The sequence below is a fragment of the Planococcus citri genome, chromosome 5, assembly GCF_950023065.1.
Source record: "Planococcus citri chromosome 5, ihPlaCitr1.1, whole genome shotgun sequence".
Classification (NCBI taxonomy): domain Eukaryota; kingdom Metazoa; phylum Arthropoda; class Insecta; order Hemiptera; family Pseudococcidae; genus Planococcus; species Planococcus citri.
In genome coordinates this window covers 36,179,059-36,199,468 of record NC_088681.1, presented here as the reverse complement: position 1 = coordinate 36,199,468, position 20,410 = coordinate 36,179,059, and the positions used below count along the sequence as shown (strand labels likewise).

At 34.1% G+C, this 20,410-nt stretch overlaps 2 protein-coding genes across 4 annotated transcripts in view; both read left to right on the top strand.

The window, feature by feature from the left end:
- The window catches only part of LOC135847709 (very long chain fatty acid elongase AAEL008004), a 92,561-nt gene that overhangs the window by 9,977 nt on the left and 62,174 nt on the right, over positions 1-20,410 (top strand). Inside the window, exon 1 of one of the 3 annotated variants that reach the window (XM_065367380.1) lies at positions 5,714-5,737. The exons of the other annotated variants lie outside the window; for them this stretch is intronic. The gene's annotated coding sequence lies outside the window, so the exon portion shown is untranslated. Of the gene's footprint in view, positions 1-5,713; positions 5,738-20,410 lie in introns of those variants that run through there. 3 annotated transcript variants of the gene reach the window in all.
- LOC135847313 (neuroglian-like) lies at positions 16,602-19,156 on the top strand. Its single transcript, XM_065366781.1, has one exon. The coding sequence runs from the start codon at positions 16,866-16,868 to the stop codon at positions 18,171-18,173; it is 1,308 nt and encodes a 435-aa protein (XP_065222853.1). The 5' UTR covers positions 16,602-16,865; the 3' UTR covers positions 18,174-19,156.

Here is a 20,410-nt window from a genome sequence, read left to right as displayed (position 1 = left end):
AGCTTTCGCCCTATAAAAGTTCAGTTCTAGTTTTTCAAATTTCAATTATCAAATTTTGCATCTTTTTCAGGGTGTCCAGTTTTGCAGAGAAATAATTTTCCCTGACTTTTCTCGAATTTCTAGACCACTTTTTTCGTAATTTTACAAAACCTTCATATACGTCAACTGATCTCATCTTTTCAGAAGATTTTAGATTGGCTCAAACATAAACGAAGCAATCGCTGAGCTATTCGTGCAATTTTCAAAAATTTACCAAAAAATCGAAAAAATGAACTGGGGCAGATTAAAATTTGGTTTTAAGATATGGGTGACGTGTTCTTTCATTGAACCAAGTTTTAGATCGATCGAAGTGGATGAGTCATAAAGGTTGTCTTGTCAGTTAGACTTGTTCACATTCAAATTTCGTTTCCATTAAGTAATTTCAATTACGAGCGTATTACCCTACATTTCTCAAAATCTAACAAATTCGCTTTTATCAAGTCCAACCATCTCGCGCAAACCAACCAAAAACATATCTACAGCTTGAGCTTGAAGCAGTAAAACTACATCGATACTACATGCAGCTTCCCTCGATATACCCTCTTGAAATGTATATTCACGTTGAAATTAAATTTTCCAAGGGCTAGCGTCGTCTCCACCATCATCTCCTTCTCGACAGTGACTTGGAGTTTACTATAAAATCGCCCATAAAACCAGCCACCATTTGGTATTCGCAACGAGACCGCAATTTATCATAACTTTCTCGTGTATACTAACTCCCCTTTATACTTTTTTTTCTCTTCTGCACCGTGTACCACACTGTACATATACTCCAAGAGAAAACCCATACATGTCAAAAAAAATTCCAATACAACGTCGTTCTTTAAAAAAAGAAGACATATATCCGATATTGTAGTCTAGTTGAGCCTCATTTTGTGTTGTAACCACGCGCGTTATAGACGTCGAACAAATTTCTACATAAATTATACGGTAGCCCTTTCGAAGGGAAAGATTTTCTTTTAAATTCAGGCACCGTTGGCATTTATACGTTTAAAATATTTCATTTACGCGCCATTATGTCTTAACAATCTGCCATATTTTAAAGGCGAAATTTCTTCCATTTTATGTACATTATACGTAGCTTTTTTTTTGGTCTTCATTTCAGTTCTATGCTGTGTCTTTGCAATTTGAACAGAAGTGGAGAAGAGTATAAAACCATTACGAGATCTTGTAAACCCATTAAAATAATCTCCAGTTGTATTCGAAATAACTCTCGCGTTCTTGGCATTTTTTTCCTATGATTTTCGAAGAAAAAGTTGCTGCTGAAAAAGTGTAGGTACTAGAAATTGTTTGAAAATTAGGAAATTTTCTCATAGAGATTCCATCTTGAGAAAGAATTTTCATCTCTGCAGAAATCAGTCGTGATGTATTGCTCGTAGTTCGAGTTCACTCTAAAGCCTCCAAAAAGTATTTGGAGGTTTCAGTTTTTCAAAAAATCCCATAAAAAGATATGCAAGTGAAGTGCAGCTATCGAGAACTCATATAAAGCATTTCCATGACTCATTCAATCAATTTATGATCAATTTTTCGAAGTCCGTTTCTGCCACATCAAAACCATATTTTTTACAGTGTTTCGCCAGCAATTGATTTGGGAGCTTGGGTCACTTCCTTGCATCCCATTTAAAAATGGAAATGAACAATTTTAAATCGAGCTTTGTCGTCATGTAGACTGTGGAGTTTGAAAATATGTTTCGGATTCGGAATCTTTCAAGCTCAAACCTAATATGTATTTGATGATTCTGAAAAAAAACAAAGGAGTTTTAAAAGAAAGAGGCCAGAGAGGGGCATGAAATTTTGATATTTTTCTTCTTGAATTTTTGAATTTTCCAAAAATTGAAGAATAAAATTTGAGCTGGGAATTTTTCCAGGCGGTGTTATTTTGTATTCTCTTTTCATTTTCAATTTTTTGGTTCAATAAACTTTCTGTTGGTTGAAAAATCCTTCTTGAAAATTCGAAAAGACTTTGACCTCCTTCTCTCCCTAAGTAGTGAACATCTTGGTCTAAAGTATGAAGAAAAAGATTTCTAGCTTTGTCCTTAAAAATTTGCTCAAAATACTAAAACCCTTCGAAAGCAGCCAAAAAATTGAAAAAATATGTATAATTTTTACCATATTTTATCCTCCTTTTGTGTATCAAAATATACCCAATACCCATTATGTAAATCCTCTATTATCTAGCATGCATGCTCGATATATCTTTAAAGGGGAAAAAAGTTGTAATCTGAATTATCTTCGCTTTCGAGTATCATCTTACGTACGTGTATTTTCAAAAAAAAGGGGAAATTTTTGAGTTGAACGTATTGAGGACCCTAATCTTTATACCATTACATTAGCTATACATGGATATGGTGCGATTTTCGATACACAGTGTACACTTAAGGAAAATGAAAGAAAAAAAAGAACATCAAAACCATTAGTGGCGGGTGAAAATCCAAACTACACGACACGATGCGATGCCTATCGAATTACGAGACGTATTTTGCAAAGTGTATAATATGTACATTATAGTCGAAGGGTAATCGGATACTGGGCTCTTGATCCTCTCTGCATATTGGCGGCAGTCGTGCTTGAAAAATGATGAAAATACATTACACGTATTTCGTAATCGGTACAACGGACATCATCGGTCAAAAATAAAACAATGATGTAAACCTATCGAGTACAATGTATACTCCGCTTCTGACCTACCTCTTCCTCCTACATTACAGACGAGTACCGGATTATCATCGCGATTGTCACACTCACCTAGATTGGCTGAGGAAAAAATACTTGCATTTTCGCATAAATTAAATCGAGCTTTTATTGAATGGTGCCATAATGAATGCAAATTAACGCATCAGCGTGTACTTACTCTATATACCACGATGATTTTGATAAAAGTTCGAATGGATTATTATACGTTGACCCAGCGACCCATTGAGTGGACGTGAAGAAAATGGGCACTGAAGTACTGCAAAAGAACGTCAAAACGATCCGGAGCAGGGAGCCAAAATGTGTGAGAAGTGATCTTTCGAATATTGATGGCTCACGTTTTTGGTATTATTTTTAGATTCGTATAGTCGAGTATGTATTATGTATTTTCCTGTACACGAATAATGTATATTATGGATATTATGCATTCTTCTATGTACATCAAATCGAGGGCAATCCAATTAAGGGTGTTAACCTAAAAAATACACGGTCAGGTTTAAAGAAGAAGTGAGACTATAAGAGGGAGAAAGGGCTCGATTCGTGTGCATGTCGCATATAATATGTACTCGTACATATACAAGCCAATAACCACGTGTAACCTGTCTAATTTTCAAATTAATTATCGTCATCGTGTCTAACAAGGACGTTAGTTTTTTTTTTCAATTTCATCCAAGGTTCGCGGTTACTGTCGTATTACTCTTTCTTATCAGTTATGATGCCGGTGTCAGATTCATAGTTTCCTTATCTCGTTTCGTAAGTGTGCCTAATGTTGGTGTAATTTTACAATTGAATTCTCAAAATCTGCTCTTTGGTGGGTGAATTTTTTTTGAAAGTTTGTATTATTTATTTGAATCTCATCCAACGTGTACTGATTAAAAATACTCGTAAACATCTGCCCCTCCCCCTGCCCAATCCCCACCTCCTACAAACACGAGTCTGCTATATTGCTTCCTGTTGTACAGGTGTCCTTCCGAAACCAGATACTTTTTCGGTATAATATGGTATGTAATTCGGCGGTTTCATTTATAAAAATAGATTTTTCCTGTTTGCTCGTTCTTGTTGACTAGTTGAATGGATAAGTATGTACACTAAGGTTCTCTAAACTCGGTCCAAATGGTTTTTGAATCAGTAATGGATAATCTGGATCTGGAACAGAATTTGGTGTAGTATACCTATATGAAAGTTCGTAATCCCCAAAACTGTGGAAAGGAGGCAAATGAAGTAGTTTCTCTCAGGTCTCGATTTCCTGAAAGGCTTGAAAAATTAAGAACATATTTTTACATTTTTATTAGTTTCGAAAGTAAACTTCATTTTTGTAATTTAATCATTTTCCACGAGTCAATTTTTAAATTATGGGGATAAATGACGTTTGCTCCTCGTCCATTTTTGCTCTCGACGGTTCTGCGAGTTAAAAATGGTTACTCCCAAAATCAGCTTAGCTTAGCTTTCATATTATTATTTTTGTCTCCATATAATCGGGTAATTTAATAATTTTCAAGGTATCCTACACTCTCGAGCGCTATAAAGACGTCGTGATTTCTGTTGCGAAGCCATTAAAAAGTCTCGATTTCAACTTAGGTCACGAAAAAAAATCATCAGTTGGCTTGGAAATAATTCTTCAATCTACCTATACTCTGTAAATTTTTCTACTTTTGGGTAATTTCTCATAATTCTGGCGATGGGAAAAATTACGATTTCACGTTTGAGTCTTTAAAAGGGTATTCAACTTGAGAACTCGCTGTAGAGGATTTTACAATTTCTTTATACTGAATTGCTGTTCTTTCAGAAGATCACTGAAACCGAATTTAGTAGGGGTGGGAAAGGGAAGTATAGCGATAATTCCAAAACTCTGCTGTTACTTCTAGAAAGTCGAAGTCGTGTTAAAGTCAGAATAAATTTTAAGTCGAAAATTTTACCACTTTGAGTTGTCATTAGGTAACGGCCATTCCTCAAAAATGTTGATATTTATTTTTTCCAGAATTCAAAATTTCAAAACAAAATTACCTTTAAACCCTAGGTGTCTATGTCTAACCAGGTCATCAAAGTAATCAAAAGGTTTTCCTTTTGGTCAAAAATTGAACGCAATTTCTAAAAATGAATTAAATATTCTCAAAATTGAATGATAATTTGTCAAAATTGCAATAAAAATCATTGTTTAATTGACCTCCCAGTTGCTGAAAATTACAATAAATTCGTGAAAAATTAGCATAATTGAGCAAAATTTTGCGAAAATTGCTCGCATATTTGTTGAAATGCCATAAAAATTAATTTGTTTAAATTTACTGAAAATTGATGAAACGTTGTGAAAAATTGAGCAAAATATCGCAAACACGGTCAGTTATGAGAAAAAATTGTGCAAAATTACAAAAAATGGATCGAGCATCGAAATGAAATGAAATCGTTAAAAAATTTACATAAGAATTACAAAAACTGTGAAATTATCATAGAAATGACTTGTAAAGTTGACAAAAATTGATGAAATTTCAGTGCGTCATCAACTCTGCAAAATTTGCAAAATGCTGACGTGGTAGAATTTTTTCATTATTTTCGCATTGATTAGCGCGAAAAATTCTATAAAAATCACCCATTACAATTGAATTTGAAACCTTCGTAAATTTTGAATAAAAGTCGTCCAAAGGTGAAAATTTAGTCATCCAAAAACGTGATCAAAAGGTCATCCCTGTTTAATTTTTTCGATTTAGTAAGATATCTCAAAATTCGAAATTAAGTGTCCATTTCAAATGTATGTATCACATTTTTAAACCTTTGAAGTGTTGTTTTGAAAATAATATGTACGTAGGTACGTTGAAAAATCGCTGGTCTTTTATGCTTTAATTTAATTTTTATCGTATATTTGTAATAGTGAGTCATTTTTGGACATCAGTGGGATAAATAATAAAAATCATCTAATAATTTGTATTTTTCTTTGTTTCAGGTGAGTAAGATTTTTTTGGAATCAGAATACGTCCTCATTTGTTCCCCTGTGAGAATACGAGTAACTGAATAAGTGAGTCGTTTAATGGTACAGTGGGGAGTAATTTTAAGTTTTCTCAATTTTATGTCTATTGTTGATGAATGAGAAAGGCTCGTACTACATATAACCATATTTTAGTCGTTGAAAAGTGTAAGTGAAAGACTCGTGAAGGAGCGAGGAGAAAAGAAGGAATGCCTATCAAATGCGGTTTTAGAATCTATTCCAATAGAAAGGTGGTCGTATTTATATTTTAAAATTTTTTTCTCAAATTATTGGGCGGAGATGAAAAAGCATGGATCGCAAAAATGAGTAAATTTATGAAAAAAAAGTGTAAAATTTTATGTAATGTATGTAGTTGAGTGTGAGTATTTTTCAAATTCAAAACTAAATTGAATGAAGCATTTTTTAATTTTTTATAAATGAATTCTCCTCCCTGGTGGACTTTTATGTGCTACGAACTTGCGATTTTGAAAATATTGGCTTTAAAATTTCATCAAAATTTTACAATTTCTTATTTCACGAAGAAAAACGTTCAATTTGTATGCAATATTTTTATTCTTTGTCGACATAAAAATTGGCAGGTGTTTCTAATTCATTACACTGGTATTATTATAAAGATTGATTTGTACACTTGGACATACCTGAGCACCTTGTACGCTTGAGTAGATATTTATGAGTATTTGAAAATATTATTCGACCTGTTCTATGTCTACGTATCTCCACGTGTGGCACTGTGGCTCTTCTAAAAATCGTAAATTAAATTGAAGATTCGTGTGTTATAAGAAAAAATTCTCGGTATCAGTGACACCGGTAAAATGAAAGAGAAAGAAAGAGAGAAAGAATGGTCGTGGATTATCAAAGTCTGCGTATAGGTTAACCTTCCAGAGTTTCTTATGCTATGATAAATTTTAGAGAACAAGGAGAAGGTGCAGTAGATGAGTGAAGGTCGCTTTTGATGGCGGATAATCGAGCAGTCGCATGTTGCAGCTTTATATGTGTATACTTAGATATTATTTATGTTTTCGCAGTAAGAGGTGTACATGTAACTAGGTATTATGATTTGATCTAAATTATTGTGGAAAAATCCACTATCTAGATCTCCTCCCTCCGGCTAATTTCTCTCATTTTTCTGTGAAGACAAAAATAGCAAGAAACACTCTACGATATAGACCTTGGCGTTGAAAATGCTAGAAAAAATTGCGTGCTACGAGTGAGCGGATGCGGAGGTCAAAATTTGTGTTTGAAATTTAACATGAGACAAACGACGATAAAATATATAGGTAAATAGAGGAAGGTCGAAACGGAACGAGTATCCACGAGACATCTCACACTTCTTAACCGTTTATAACGTAGATATAGAATTCACTTAGAATATAAGCGAATTCTTGATATTATTTTTCCGGCTCTATATAATATACCCGACTGGAGGTTCTCTGGGCATTGAAGTATTCCTTACATTAGGTATAAAGTTTGTATCCGAAGTATGCAAATTTTTACGATCCGACCGACGATTACCAGTTTTAGGGGACATGGCCGACGTGTATGTAAAAATGCTCGAACCGATCGACGAGAGCTTTTTCGGCGAAGATATATTACAATCGAGGTGATTAGTCAAATATGCAGTTTCTAGTTTAATTCAGGAGGGAGGAAGGTGTGTGTCTTGGCTTGACAGCGGGTGAGGTGATAAAATTGCTATAAAATGTCGAGTAGAATTATGTGTCGATATGAAGGCCAACTTGATCATTCTATACATTCTGAACTTTTCAAAATTGTCGTATGGTGAAAAAAAACCAATAAGAGCGTATCGAAATTTTAGACAATATCTAATGGCAATTTTTCAAACCGCGTGAAAATATCCGTCGATGGCCATAAAAGTCACGAAAGGATTTCTAGCCTTTGAAAAGGATAAACGAAAAAAGATACAGGGTACGTGATACTTATTTCACTCATTTGAATCATCGATGATGGTTTTATGAAGTGACAGGAAAAGTGATTCTAGAAGAGTAGACTAGAGGTAATTTTTCGGTATTTTTATCACGAAAATTCGATTCGAAAAAAATGTAGGAAAAACTGTCTATACCGAAAACACGACTACGTAAATTTTGGCGATAGTTTTTCGCATTCGCGAACTAGTTTTCGCAGCTGTTTTTTCGCTTCCTCCGAGCCTATGGAAATTTCGATGTAATCGAGGCCGTAATGTAAAGGTCAAGGTGATCGCCCTGTTTGCATTCTGGGTCGGTAACCAGCACAGAAATTACGATAAGTTGACCTCATTAGCGGACGTTAAAATAATTGTATCGGAATTAATCGCGATGACGATGACGTGAAGATGGCAGGAAATTCGATTCTTCCAACGATCGGTGAAAATTAACCGGAAAAACTAACTCGAGGTATTTTTTGTATACTTAGTTTTATTCGAATTGTTTGAGTCAGAAGTAGTAGAGAATAAATCAAGTTAAGGTGTTCTCTGTTTTTTTAAAGGAATATTCCTTGTTAATATTTCGCCGGAGATTGAGGCTCGTGGCACGATATATAGTATCGTGTACGACAAAATGAGAAATTGTACGTGTACGAAATATTTATGCGGATTTGGGCGTATTTTTATACGAGTTTATTCTTCAAGATGAATTTTAAAGTAAGCTCGGAGATGTGGTGTGGATCAAAGTTGAACTAAGACGAGAGGTGCTTCGACTTACGATCAGTGGGATGCTCGTGGTTGGCAATTTAAACGGTATTTGATGCGGTAACAAGACAATACACTTCGACATTTTCTAGTTTCATGGTCAATACCAAGGTCGCTAAGTTTTTGCAGTCTCGTCTTACCGTATTAGCATTGTAGAGTTCGGATGATGTGTATTTCCTACAACGCGATGTCTACATTGCAATCTATGGCGAATTTTCTATCGAAAGTGAGAAGCTGGAGAAGGTCCTAGATAAAATTTTATTTTATTTCATGTTCCATTGTGAAAAAATTCAATTCGCAACCTCGTAAATTACGGGTATTTTACGTCCCCCTGCATCAAAAAGTGAAATTTTCAGTTCGCCGCTCGAACAATCACCTTCATCACTCCTGGGCCCCGAGTAACTGCGAAAAATGATATCTGACTATAGGATGTAGTGTAGTAAAGAACACCTTCCTAAACAAAAAATAAACACTTATGTATTTTAAAAGCACCTTGAAAAAGTTGATAAAAATTTGCAACGCAACAAAAACTAGAAATTTAAAAATCAAGTGTATAACTTCACATTGAATTATGTTCTTCTAAACTAAAAATCGTAAATTTTAATGAAATGGTTGGTTTCAAAACACGTGAAAATTACAGGCGTCGTAAAGTGCTCCGAAAATCGTAAAAATCGTCGTTAAATTTTTTAAAATTTGCGTCTTCGGTTTGATTTTAACCCTGCTGCATTCAGCTGCCATGACCAAAAATGGAAGAAGGCAAAGGATGCTGCCACTTTGGCTGATTACTTTGCTCCTAAACGAGCAGTTTCGAATGGAATTATTTAAATCGAAATTCCTCGATTTTTGGTTGTTCGTTTGCTGATCTTGAATTGGCATCTTGGTTCGTATTTTAGTGGCCAGTTTCTACAACTACCAACTACTCGTAGCTTTTTTGTTAATTTTTAGCATATGTGTGGAAAAAATTTCCAATTGTGGTGGAAAAATTTTTCGAATTAAATTTCGACTTTTAGTGAAGTTAAAACATTCAGTTTTTTTTGGAAAATTGAGACTATCAAGGTATGTACTGTATTATTTTTATGGGTTCGAGGGATGTTTTTTTTAAGAGCATTATTATTACTTTTTCATGAAATTGATGCTAAATAGTGAATATCCTGTGACAGTATCGTTGTAAAAATTTTAAATCTCTCCTTTCGTCACAACCACCTGACCACCTCGGTAGAGTTGACAAAATTTAGAATTTTTTCCAAAAAAAATATCGTTTTCTAAATTGTTTTTATCTAGAATAATTTTTGGTGTAAAAATCATAGAGGGGCTAGAAAATTGGGAGTGGGGTTTCAAGAACATCGCTCTTAAAAAAGGGTAGAAAACCAATCAAATCCTCTTCAGATTTCAGTTTTAAAAAAATACATATTTAAGTCTTCGGTGTAAATTTCAAAGCATCCAATAAATCCAGAAATTTCATCAACGATTTTAGCATCTTCACAACGACCAACTTTCACTTGAAAATATACACTGGCTGCCAAATCGAATTGTCTCCGACGCCGGCTGTAAATTAACATTCACGAGTTCGGAAAACTTTTCAAATACGAAACCTCAACGACGTTATTATTTCGTAAACGTGTTTAATTTTCTTCGTATTTGAGCAAATGGCAGCGTTTGACTCTTGTAAGGATGATCGGGGATCGAGGGGCAGGACGATGATGGCGCGCGAATAAGTAAATTAATTACATTAAAAGCTTTCGGTCGCGAAGACGGAATCTCATATTGGAGCGTATTCTTCGCAGCGTATCGCAGGCATCGAGCTCAACTGCTTGATAAATTCGCAGACGTACTCGTATATACGCGACGCGTAAAATTTATTCAAAACTCACGCCCAAATTTAATTTTGCAAATTTAAATTCCATTTGCCTAAAGACAACACGCACTTATATATACGACCGCCCTAGCTTTACGTGTACGAGTATTATACTCGTACCATTTCTTTATATGTAATTTTGAATTATAGAACGACTAAGTCGAGCTTCTTCCCGCATCCTCTCGCTTTTTCCTTCGACTCCTTCGGTTTGTTTTTTTATTCGTATCTGCCACATCCTGACTCGTATAAGTGAAGAGGATAAGATTCCGAGTTGAAATCTTTTTACATTTTTGAATCTTTTATACGAGCAACTTTGTTCGAAGTCTTTGTCGTACGCGAACGTGTGCTTTAGGTACCTCATCCTGCTTCCTCTTCTCTTGCTTCCTTCATCCTTCATATATCTCGTTCAATATTTAAAAAACCGCGCGCGTGAAGAGAAAGTATGAAGTATATCGAATAGAAAAGCTCAACGCTTTCATTCGTATATGTAATATACAGTCGACAAAATAACCCTCTTGTAAATGCCCCTCCCCCTTATACTTATTCCAATTTTTTATTCGCGAACTCGCATTTTCCGATATTTTTTATTAATCTTTCGTATGTATGGAAATCAAAAATTTAACAAATTTTTCACTCAAAGACGCTTTATAATATTTTCAGTAGAGAAAAAAGAACGCCAAATTTTGCAACACCTTTATAACGTACTTTTTTCCCTCTTTATTATGTATTTTGACGTGAAAAGACAGCCTGGTTTTTTGCCTCTTTGATTCCTATATCTTTCATTCTCGACGTATACGCTTATTATGTACATGAATTGCACTAGCTCTCTTTACCTCGATTTGCTCTTACTCCTATATTCTACACACCTTTGCGCACGTTTGTACTTATCGCCTCTTCTTGTCCCAGAGAAAATTACAGCTCGTTTTTCACGTCGCATGAAGCTATTTTCACGCATCGCTGCTCAATATGCGCGCGTTCGCCAAAACAAAATTGAAGTGTTTATTACAGAATACCACCGTCTCTGTGTGCCTTGTTTCATACCTGTTAACGGGTTTAGGTTTAGCCGATTGGACAATGTTTACCTCACCGACTATTATATCGGTAAACCATGCGTATTGTACGACAAGAAATGGGACATGTATTGATGGGAAAAATTCTTCGACTCGAGCTGTACATGTCTAATGAAAACGCATGGTCGAATTTCGTGCGGTTTTTTTTTATTTTTCATTTTTACGAAATTCTGGGTGTAATTATTTGTTACAGATGGAAGGAAGCATGTATTATTGAGGTAGAGAGAGAATAGGTGAGGTTGACTTGTGAGCTTTTCAAATCAGAAGGGGACAAAATATCGGTTGAAATTGATCAATTTATTTAATTTTTTTAGTTCAAAAATTTTTAAATCCGAAAGTATAATATCCAAATTAGGTCACTCTTTTTTTCAGTTTTTTCATTTTCCTATTTTAAAAGAAAGCTATATACCTTCTCTTTCTATTTATTCTGAGCTCCATCCCGTGATTGATTCTTCAATTAAGTTTGGTCTCTGCGAACTCCTTGTAAATTGCAAGTATAGTGACAGCGTTGCTTTAAACGTAGTTATACTGATCAAAGATGGGGGTAGGTAATGTTGAACATAAGGGGGAAAAGTACGTGCGAGCAAATCACGCAGGCAAACACGAATCGAGTTGGTAAATTAATTTCAAAGTCCTAGTACATTTTAAGGTGTATTGCACGCGGAAGATATCCGATACATATGTATACGAGGTGTCCTATTTTAGTTCGCAGACTGGAAGTTTTGACGTGGTGTTTACAATTTATTAAAAAAAATCTGAAGAAAGTCCAAACAGGTGGTTACGTCATCAAAGTCGATGTGAAAAATTCCCACCAGATTGAACGAATCGTAATCATCTTTTGAACAATTGGATAATTAAAAATTTTGTTTGACCAAAACTGCCAAAGAAAGTCTCAGTTTTTGTTGAAATTGTCACAGGCCTTTTTTTGTATTTCCTTCCTTGGAGGGGCGCTAAATTGAAGTTGCAAGTCCACAATTTTCATACCCCTCCCACTATGTTTTGAAAAAAAATCAAAGTAAGTACCTAAATAATTTTTTTATTGTGTAAAAAAATTTTTAATTTTTTTGAAATTAAAAATTTTAATCACTTTTTTGCTCTTCAAGTAATAATGTTCCATAATTCAAAAACTTCAATGTGACAACCTTGACAGAATTTGTATTTGGATGGATAATTTTAACCTAAAAAAATCAATTTTTTTGAAAAAGTGTTACCAAAATTTATTTATGTATTTTCTTCAAATTCTTTCATTTTTTTAGTTTTTTTTTGGCAATTTTTCGATATTTTTGTACTTTCTTTTGAAAAGCCTTTGATTGTCAGGAAGTTTCACGTTTTGGTCGAAATTATCGGAAAGTCTACTCAATTTTTCGACAAAATCGTTAAAAGCCATAATTTTTGTCAAAATCGTCTTGTTTTTTTCCAAAATTTTCCAAGAAGTCCAATTCGTTTTCCGTCTAGACTGCCATAACGTTCTGTTTTCTGTTCATGTGAGAAAAGTCCTGCTTTTTTGCTAAGACTGCCAAAAAGTCCTCATTTTTGTCAAAATTGTCAGAAATCTCTTCATTAAAAAAAAAAAAATTATCAAACAAAAAAGTCTTTTCTTTTGCCTAAAATTTCATAAAAAGTTCTGTTTTCTATCTAGACTGCCATAAAAATCTTTGTTTTCTGTCTATGTGAAAAAATATGCGTTTTTCGTGAGAATTGCAGGAAAAATAAGGGAAAAGGATTCTTATTATATTGTACTGAGCCCAAGTGGAACACCCTGTATGTTGGATTTATAGAGAAATGGAAAATGTTTTGACGTGTGTTGACTGACGCTGTGCATAGTATAGTATGACTATACAGCATACATCGATGAGCTGTCAAAAGTATACAAATCAAATCGGTTCACGTTCGTTTCAACTTTAATGTATATTTATGTAGATTGCTAGGTGAAGTCTCTTAGGTACCTACAGTATAGTTGACGTGTACGAGTACGACGTATACGTTCGAAGGTATAGACAGGCGAAATTGAAAAATGAAATGAAAAAAGTGCACGTTGTATGTAGTCTAGGTACTACAGTTATTAAAGGTACTATTTTATAACCGATTTTCCTGTTGTATAGTCTCCCTGTACAGGGCAAACAAAAAGGCGGCGATTGTTTCTTGTCTTTCCAATTTCCATATTTATAGAATGACGGAGGAGAGACTTCCTCGAGTAATAGACGTAAGTTCTTGATAACGGATATATATGCCGAGGAAAAGGAAAAAAACTTGTAGAAGACTACGACCTTATTTTGCGATGGCGAGAGAGTGTGTGTGTGTGTGTGCTATGCCCTGTTTATATTCTTCGGATAATTTATGGTAATTTTTTGCATTATACGTGTATTTGATCAACGAAGCCTTGATTTTTAGAGTTTAGGGCTAAAACTTGTGTGACAACGGTTCATGGCTCGAGTTACTAATTTGTTGTAATTTGTTGCTAGCAACTCCTAGCGAAGTTTTCATCGTATTCGTATCGTAGATATGAGCTATTTCTGTTACTGCAAACGCTTTATCATCGGTTTGTGATAATGATAATGTTTGGAATGTCCTGTCTGTGAATTGTGATGGTGTGATGTTGTGCTGTGTCATCGAATACCTTTGACGAATTAAATTGCTCATTTACGTCATCGAGTGATATAACGACTTTTTTTTTTTTAATCGTAAATATAATAACAGAATACTGATTAGATTTTGAGATGAGTCGAAGTACTTTGTAATACGTATCTATGCGCCTATATACAATCATATTGTTGTTTGACGAATTGATCGATGATCGATGTGCCGTGATAAATGTACATTATACCAACTTTGTGGGTGGACTACGTAGTCGAGTAATTGTCGGCGTAAAAACTATATGTACCTTATGTTTCTGTTGATGTAGGTTTGTATTCGTAGCTACATAACTAGGTTATATTATGTTAAGTAATTTCTAAATATGAGGAAAGAGTAGGTATACACGAGTAAGCAACTGTTCGTACAAGAGTACGTATCATAAATACTTAGTAAGTAATATGTAACAGTGTAACACCACATGTTTAGACGTATTCATAATACGAAAAAAAAACTTTTCATAGTCACATCTACGTATTAAAAAAGTTGAGAACCGGACGTTTATCATGCTGATTTTTTGTTTCAACGTATATTTATGCGTGTTTTTTAATTTGAAAAAATGAAATCTCGCGAAAAGCTGCCATCTGGAGAATGAATCATTGCTGAGAATTTACTGGTCAGTTTAGATAACAGTGTAGTGCTGCTTTGAGTTGTATACGTGGACGAATATATTGTAGATACTGCATGAAAATTTCGTATTTGAAGCACATAATTCTGTATGGTTTGAGATTTCGATATATTTGACCAGATATTTTACTTCTCGACCACAAATGTTGAATTCGAATTGGCTCAAAACTCGTAACTTTTGATTTTCTATCGATTCACTTTTCAGCCGAAAGCTTACGATTTTTCGTCGAAAATTAGACTTTTTTCAAGCTCAAGTGAAATTTTCTCAATTTTTGCTGCTTGAAAATGAATTTTTCATTTCAAAGATGAATATTGCAAACTACGAATTGAAGTATTGAACTGTTAATAACTTCTCAAAAGTAATTCAGAAGTAGGCGGATCAAGTACGTATGATGGAATATGGGCTACATTTTGCTAAAATTGCTGAAAATATTATAATAGTTGCCGAAGTAACACTAAAATTGCCAAAAGAGGGGTGAAAAATCGTCCTGAGTATTGTGTTTTTTTCAGAAATCAAAATAATAATTTCAAAGGTTTGAGTAAAACTTCGGAAGAACGACTGTGTTTCTTAAATTTGTGAATTTTTTGACAAATAATCCCCCCCCCCCAAATTGAGCTTCAAGTTCAAATAGAAATAATTTACTTTTTTTCAAGTGCATTTTTTTGGCGGGAAGGAAAGGTAGAGATTTGATTTGAAGAAAAATATCTTTGAAAATTCTGGAAAAAAAGTCATCTGTGAATTAGGTGTCATGTTGATATGAATCAAACTCCCCGAATAGTTGTTTATTAATATGGCCAGTTTATTTTACAATTCCGAAACGATGATTATCAAACGTTTTGAAATAAATTAGTACTCGAAGCTTTCCCAAGTGTTCAATTCCGGAACGCTTGAAATTTTACCCTTCTATGGGTGCGTGATAAGATGAAAAAAACTCGACTGGAGAATTGAATTTTATTTTTTCAGTTTTATTCACGTTCCATTTCAATATTTTTTTTCTTGCACAAAAATCATACCTCCTCAAAGTATAGTACCTATCTACTGTACCTACACCTATAAAAAATAATATTCTGATAAAATATAGCAACAGTTTTTTATTATAGGTACTTCGAATATGTACCTTATAAAAAACCCTTCGTTTGCATTCTCGCAGATGCGTTAATATTCGAGTAAAATTTTCCATGCAATGCAATATTCTTTCCCAATGTAATAATTTTTAGTATTATGTGGGGTCTGAGAATGAACAAAGAGCACCTATACCTTTAGGTATCAATTTATCACGACGATTTGGATATACCTGTTCGCAATTACAAAGTCGCTCACCCGTACACGTTCAATTATTATTACAAATTTGGCATTTCGAGTCGACGACTTCGACTTTTTCTCGAACATGCTGTCGATGGTAACCTTGAATATTCTAAAGTTCACTCTGTTTATGGGGCGAGTCGAGCATTGCGCGCACGTGTATTAAAGTCTCGAAATGCACCATTATTGAGTCATAACTAGTTTCCTCTCCAAGAAATATGGAGTAATTAGATTTGGTTGTGAGGTGTTTTTTTTCTTCTAAGCGAATCAAAAGGGAAAAAATACCGCGATGATGAAATTTGATGTATGTCGTGTGTGTCGCTTGTCCTCTGTACAAATAAAAATAAATACGGTTGCGTGATTTAAGGGAGGTGTATGCTCAAAGTATATATTTTTGTGAGCCGGTTTACCGTTAACTATGCATGAGCAATTGAGCATATTGCCGAAACTTTTTTGATTCGAAATTATAGAAATTATATGATGAAACGAATTTGAGGCATCGAATGTGTGATATTAATTTAAATAACCTAAATGAAGTTTACAAACTATGTACCAACGATTGTGGAATTGTTACCATTTTTTAAATGATGGTAAATTTTTATAGGTGTGAAAAATCGATTCATTATATCTAATCAGTCTTATCGCACGTTTTGTGTACATATACGTGCTCCATAAGCTGATTCTATTCTCACGTACGAGCACTTAGATGTACAAATATGAGTTCTGCAGACCGATGCCCGATACAGAGCCATGTTCATGTGGAAAAATACTCGTTGAAGTGGTTGGCAAAAAATTGTAAATTTTCTACCAACTATAAAGTATTTCATGATTGGGTGTTAACCATACTAGTCATTTAAACAAGTGGTTTAATTTTCGTTTAAAACAATGAATTTTTCTTGGTGAATTAAATTATAAATCTGTGCTCCTTCGTTAAACTTTTTTTCTTGCCAGATAGTATACATTTGTGGTGAATCGCATGATCATTATACAAAATGAATCTCATACCAGCTTTATTGCTTTTTCAATCAATAGTTCTAATTCATACAGTATTAGGAATTGCTCCATCTCCTCCACGTATTGTTAAGCAACCGCCCACCGGTGAATTATTGTTTCAAGTAGCTACAAATGCGACAGAAAATGACAGACCTTTTTTCATTGAATGTGAAGCTGAAGGAGAACCAGTCCCAACATATCACTGGATTAAAAATGGTAAACCTTTCGAGTGGAATGTTTTTGATGATCGTATATCTCAACAGCCTGGTCGAGGAACTTTGGTGGTAAACCATCCTAGAAACGAAGATCTCGGTCAGTATCAGTGTTTTGCGAAGAATACTTGGGGTATAGCTACATCGAATTCGGTTTTCCTCCGTAAAGCTGAATTGAATTCGTTCAACGGAGGACAGCCCACTTTAAAAGAAGCACGCGAGGGTGAACCGTTTAGATTATCGTGTCAGCCTCCTGATGGTGTGCCGAAGCCGAATGTCTACTGGCTAATACAAGATGCCAGTGGTCAGTTTATAAACATTAACAATCCCCGGATAACATTGGATCCCGAAGGTACCTTATGGTTTTCAAATGTCACCAGAGGCGATGAGTACGAAGATGCGATGTATGCTTGCGCAGCTACTTCGCATTTCAGAAATGAAGTTAAACTTGGAAATAAAGTAATATTAAAAGTACATCAAACTGGTTCAGCTCCAGGACAAAACAAAATTCCTCCGGTACGGCAGTACATGACTAGAAGAAAAGAAGTCGCGATACGGGGTAAAAAAGCACAATTATATTGTATTTTCGGTGGAACACCTTTGCCTCAAACCGTTTGGTCTAAAAATGGTAAAGCTTTAATCACTTCGGATCGCATTTCGCTAGGAAACTATGGTAAAAGCATAGAAATCAAGCATGTCACGCAGGATGACGAAGGAGATTATACTTGCGAAGTTAGCAACGGTGTCGGTGAACCGCAATCGTACACCATTAATTTGGTCGTTTTAGTCGAACCCTATTTTACGGAAGAACCAGAAAACGTTCATGCTGCCGAGAATGAAACTGCCGAATTTTATTGTGAAGCTTCTGGAGACCCGGAACCGCAAATTTATTGGATATATAACGGAAAACCTATATCAGAAGCACCACCAAATCCTAGACGCAAAATTTCTACTAATTCTATCATAATCGAAAGATTACAAAAAACTGATACTGGCAATTATGGTTGTAACGCTACCAACAGCTTGGGATATATTTACAAAGACGTATTTGTCAATGTATTTAGCCTGAAGAAGATAAGTCATCATCAGAATTGACACCCAGACTAAAATTTTGACCTAAAAGTGTGTTTTTTTAAATGCAAATTCTTTGTGACTTCACTAATTTTATAAACCTCAAAGTGTTTTTTTTTGGTGAATTTTTCAAATTTTATGAATTTTTTTTGTATGCAAAATATTTCCTAAAAAATGCCAAAATATGCGTTTATATGCTTTTATGGTGAAATATGCCAAAATATGCTCTAACGAATTAGGCTCATTTTACTTGAAATTTCATGAATCCTGGAGATACCTAATTGAAAAATTCAAAAATATTTATTTTTCCCTATAATTAACACATTGTGAAAAGCATAACCCCCAACCCCCCTTTGATCCATTTCACTGATGACTTGAGACTACCTGCTTAGAAATTCTACAGCTATCCACTCATCTAAAATTCTTGAATATTACACACTTAACTCGCTGTCAAATTTCAAAAGACAAAATTTTGATAGAAATTAAAATACCCATAATCAAGAAAAACTCATCTTAGAAGTTATACAAGCATATCTCGATTTTTTTTCATAAATCGGGCTCATTTACTTCACTTTTTTTCAATTTTTTTTTTAGAAACACTATTTATTTTTAATTATTATTTCTATTCAATTGATTCTTCCTTTTGTCAATTTTCAAGACTCAGATATTTTAAACATATTCTCAAGTTGTTTTCAATACTTTCTATAATTTTTTTCCTACCTTTGATATTTTGTAAATAAATCATTTATTAATTAATCATAGATTAAATTATTTACTATCCACCTACTAATACAAAGTATTTTGAGTCTATATGTACAGCTTAGATGCAATTTCGAAAAATTAAGCTGAAAAAGTTCCATAAAAATACTACCAAAATATTGGATCAATGAATCAGTCTTCCTATTAGTTTAGACCTAAGCTAACCTTCTGTGTTTCTATGCAAAAGTACCTTATTATACATATAAATCAAAGTTTGTGCTTTATTTATTAAAGTGAATTAAAGCAAAGTGTAAGTGTGTTTTTAAATAATCTGGTAATTAAATCATCACAGTACGTATTCTATCACGTTTAAATGATGTCGCTGATCAAGGTGAAACAGATACCTTCGATTGTAAACATGCCGACGATTTTTTTTTTACTTTTCACTCAAAAACATGAACGAGCATTGTGGGTAGGTACCTACACTTATAGGTACCTATCTAACTATGGAATATTTTGTAAAAATGCACGTTAGAACCGGAATCATCCTTGAAAGAAATTATTTCGTTTATGATAAAAAGCACGCGCGAGTAGGTATACGTATGTTTGTTTGTTCGCTGTGCAATATTAAAATTGTTCGTAAATGGACCTGAGGCAAGAGGTTGAATACGCAAAAGGAAGCTATATTTGTTTGGAATTAAAATTCGATGACGTGGTGGGCCTATAGGTGAACGTGGAATATTAATTGCGAATTTTTAATGTTAATGAGTTGTTTAATGTCAATAATTGTCTATACCTGTGTGATGTGGTTTGTCTCATTTTTTGTTTCAATCCAACTTAAATTCTTCGATTCATAATCTCACCTATGTAGAATTTTGAAACAATTCCATTTCAAAATTTCCCTTTTTCCAACTGACTCTCTAAATTCAAAATTTGCTAAAATTTTCAAAAAATGTTATGCCTCACTTTGCTTATTTAGAAACATGTTCCCTTTCTTTTTTAAAAAATGAATATTCGTTGAAAGGTACCTATGATGAAAATTTCTTTAAAAACGCTCAAAAGAAATTTGAAAATTTGAAAAGTGAAACATTGTAACGGTAAATGTATTGCTAACATATTCTCTCCCCTTTATCTCCGAAAAAATATTGGAATGTGCAGAAACGTCGAAAAAGCGAAAAATTGACGCGTTAAATAATTATAATCTCTTGCACCCCCTCCCCCTCCACCAAAAAATCGTCTAGTGTTTGCGAAATGCTCTGCAAATGAAAAATTTGAATGTTGTCGGTATTTTTGGCATCCTCTCCCCCCCCCTACTAAAGTCGAAAATTGTCGTGTAAAATTTTGACCTTCGTCTCCTGTTCCAAACAAAAATTTCAATTTTTTACCAAAAAAAAAGTTATTCGAGATTTTGTTTTGAAAAATTCTGTGTTTTGTAAAATAAAAATTTCGAATAACATTTTTAAAGAGTACCCTTTGAGAGAAAGTCGTCAAAAATCATAAATTGAGAAATTGTTCCCACTGTTTTTTTTTTACTCAGAAAACATTTTCTTGAGAGAAGAAGA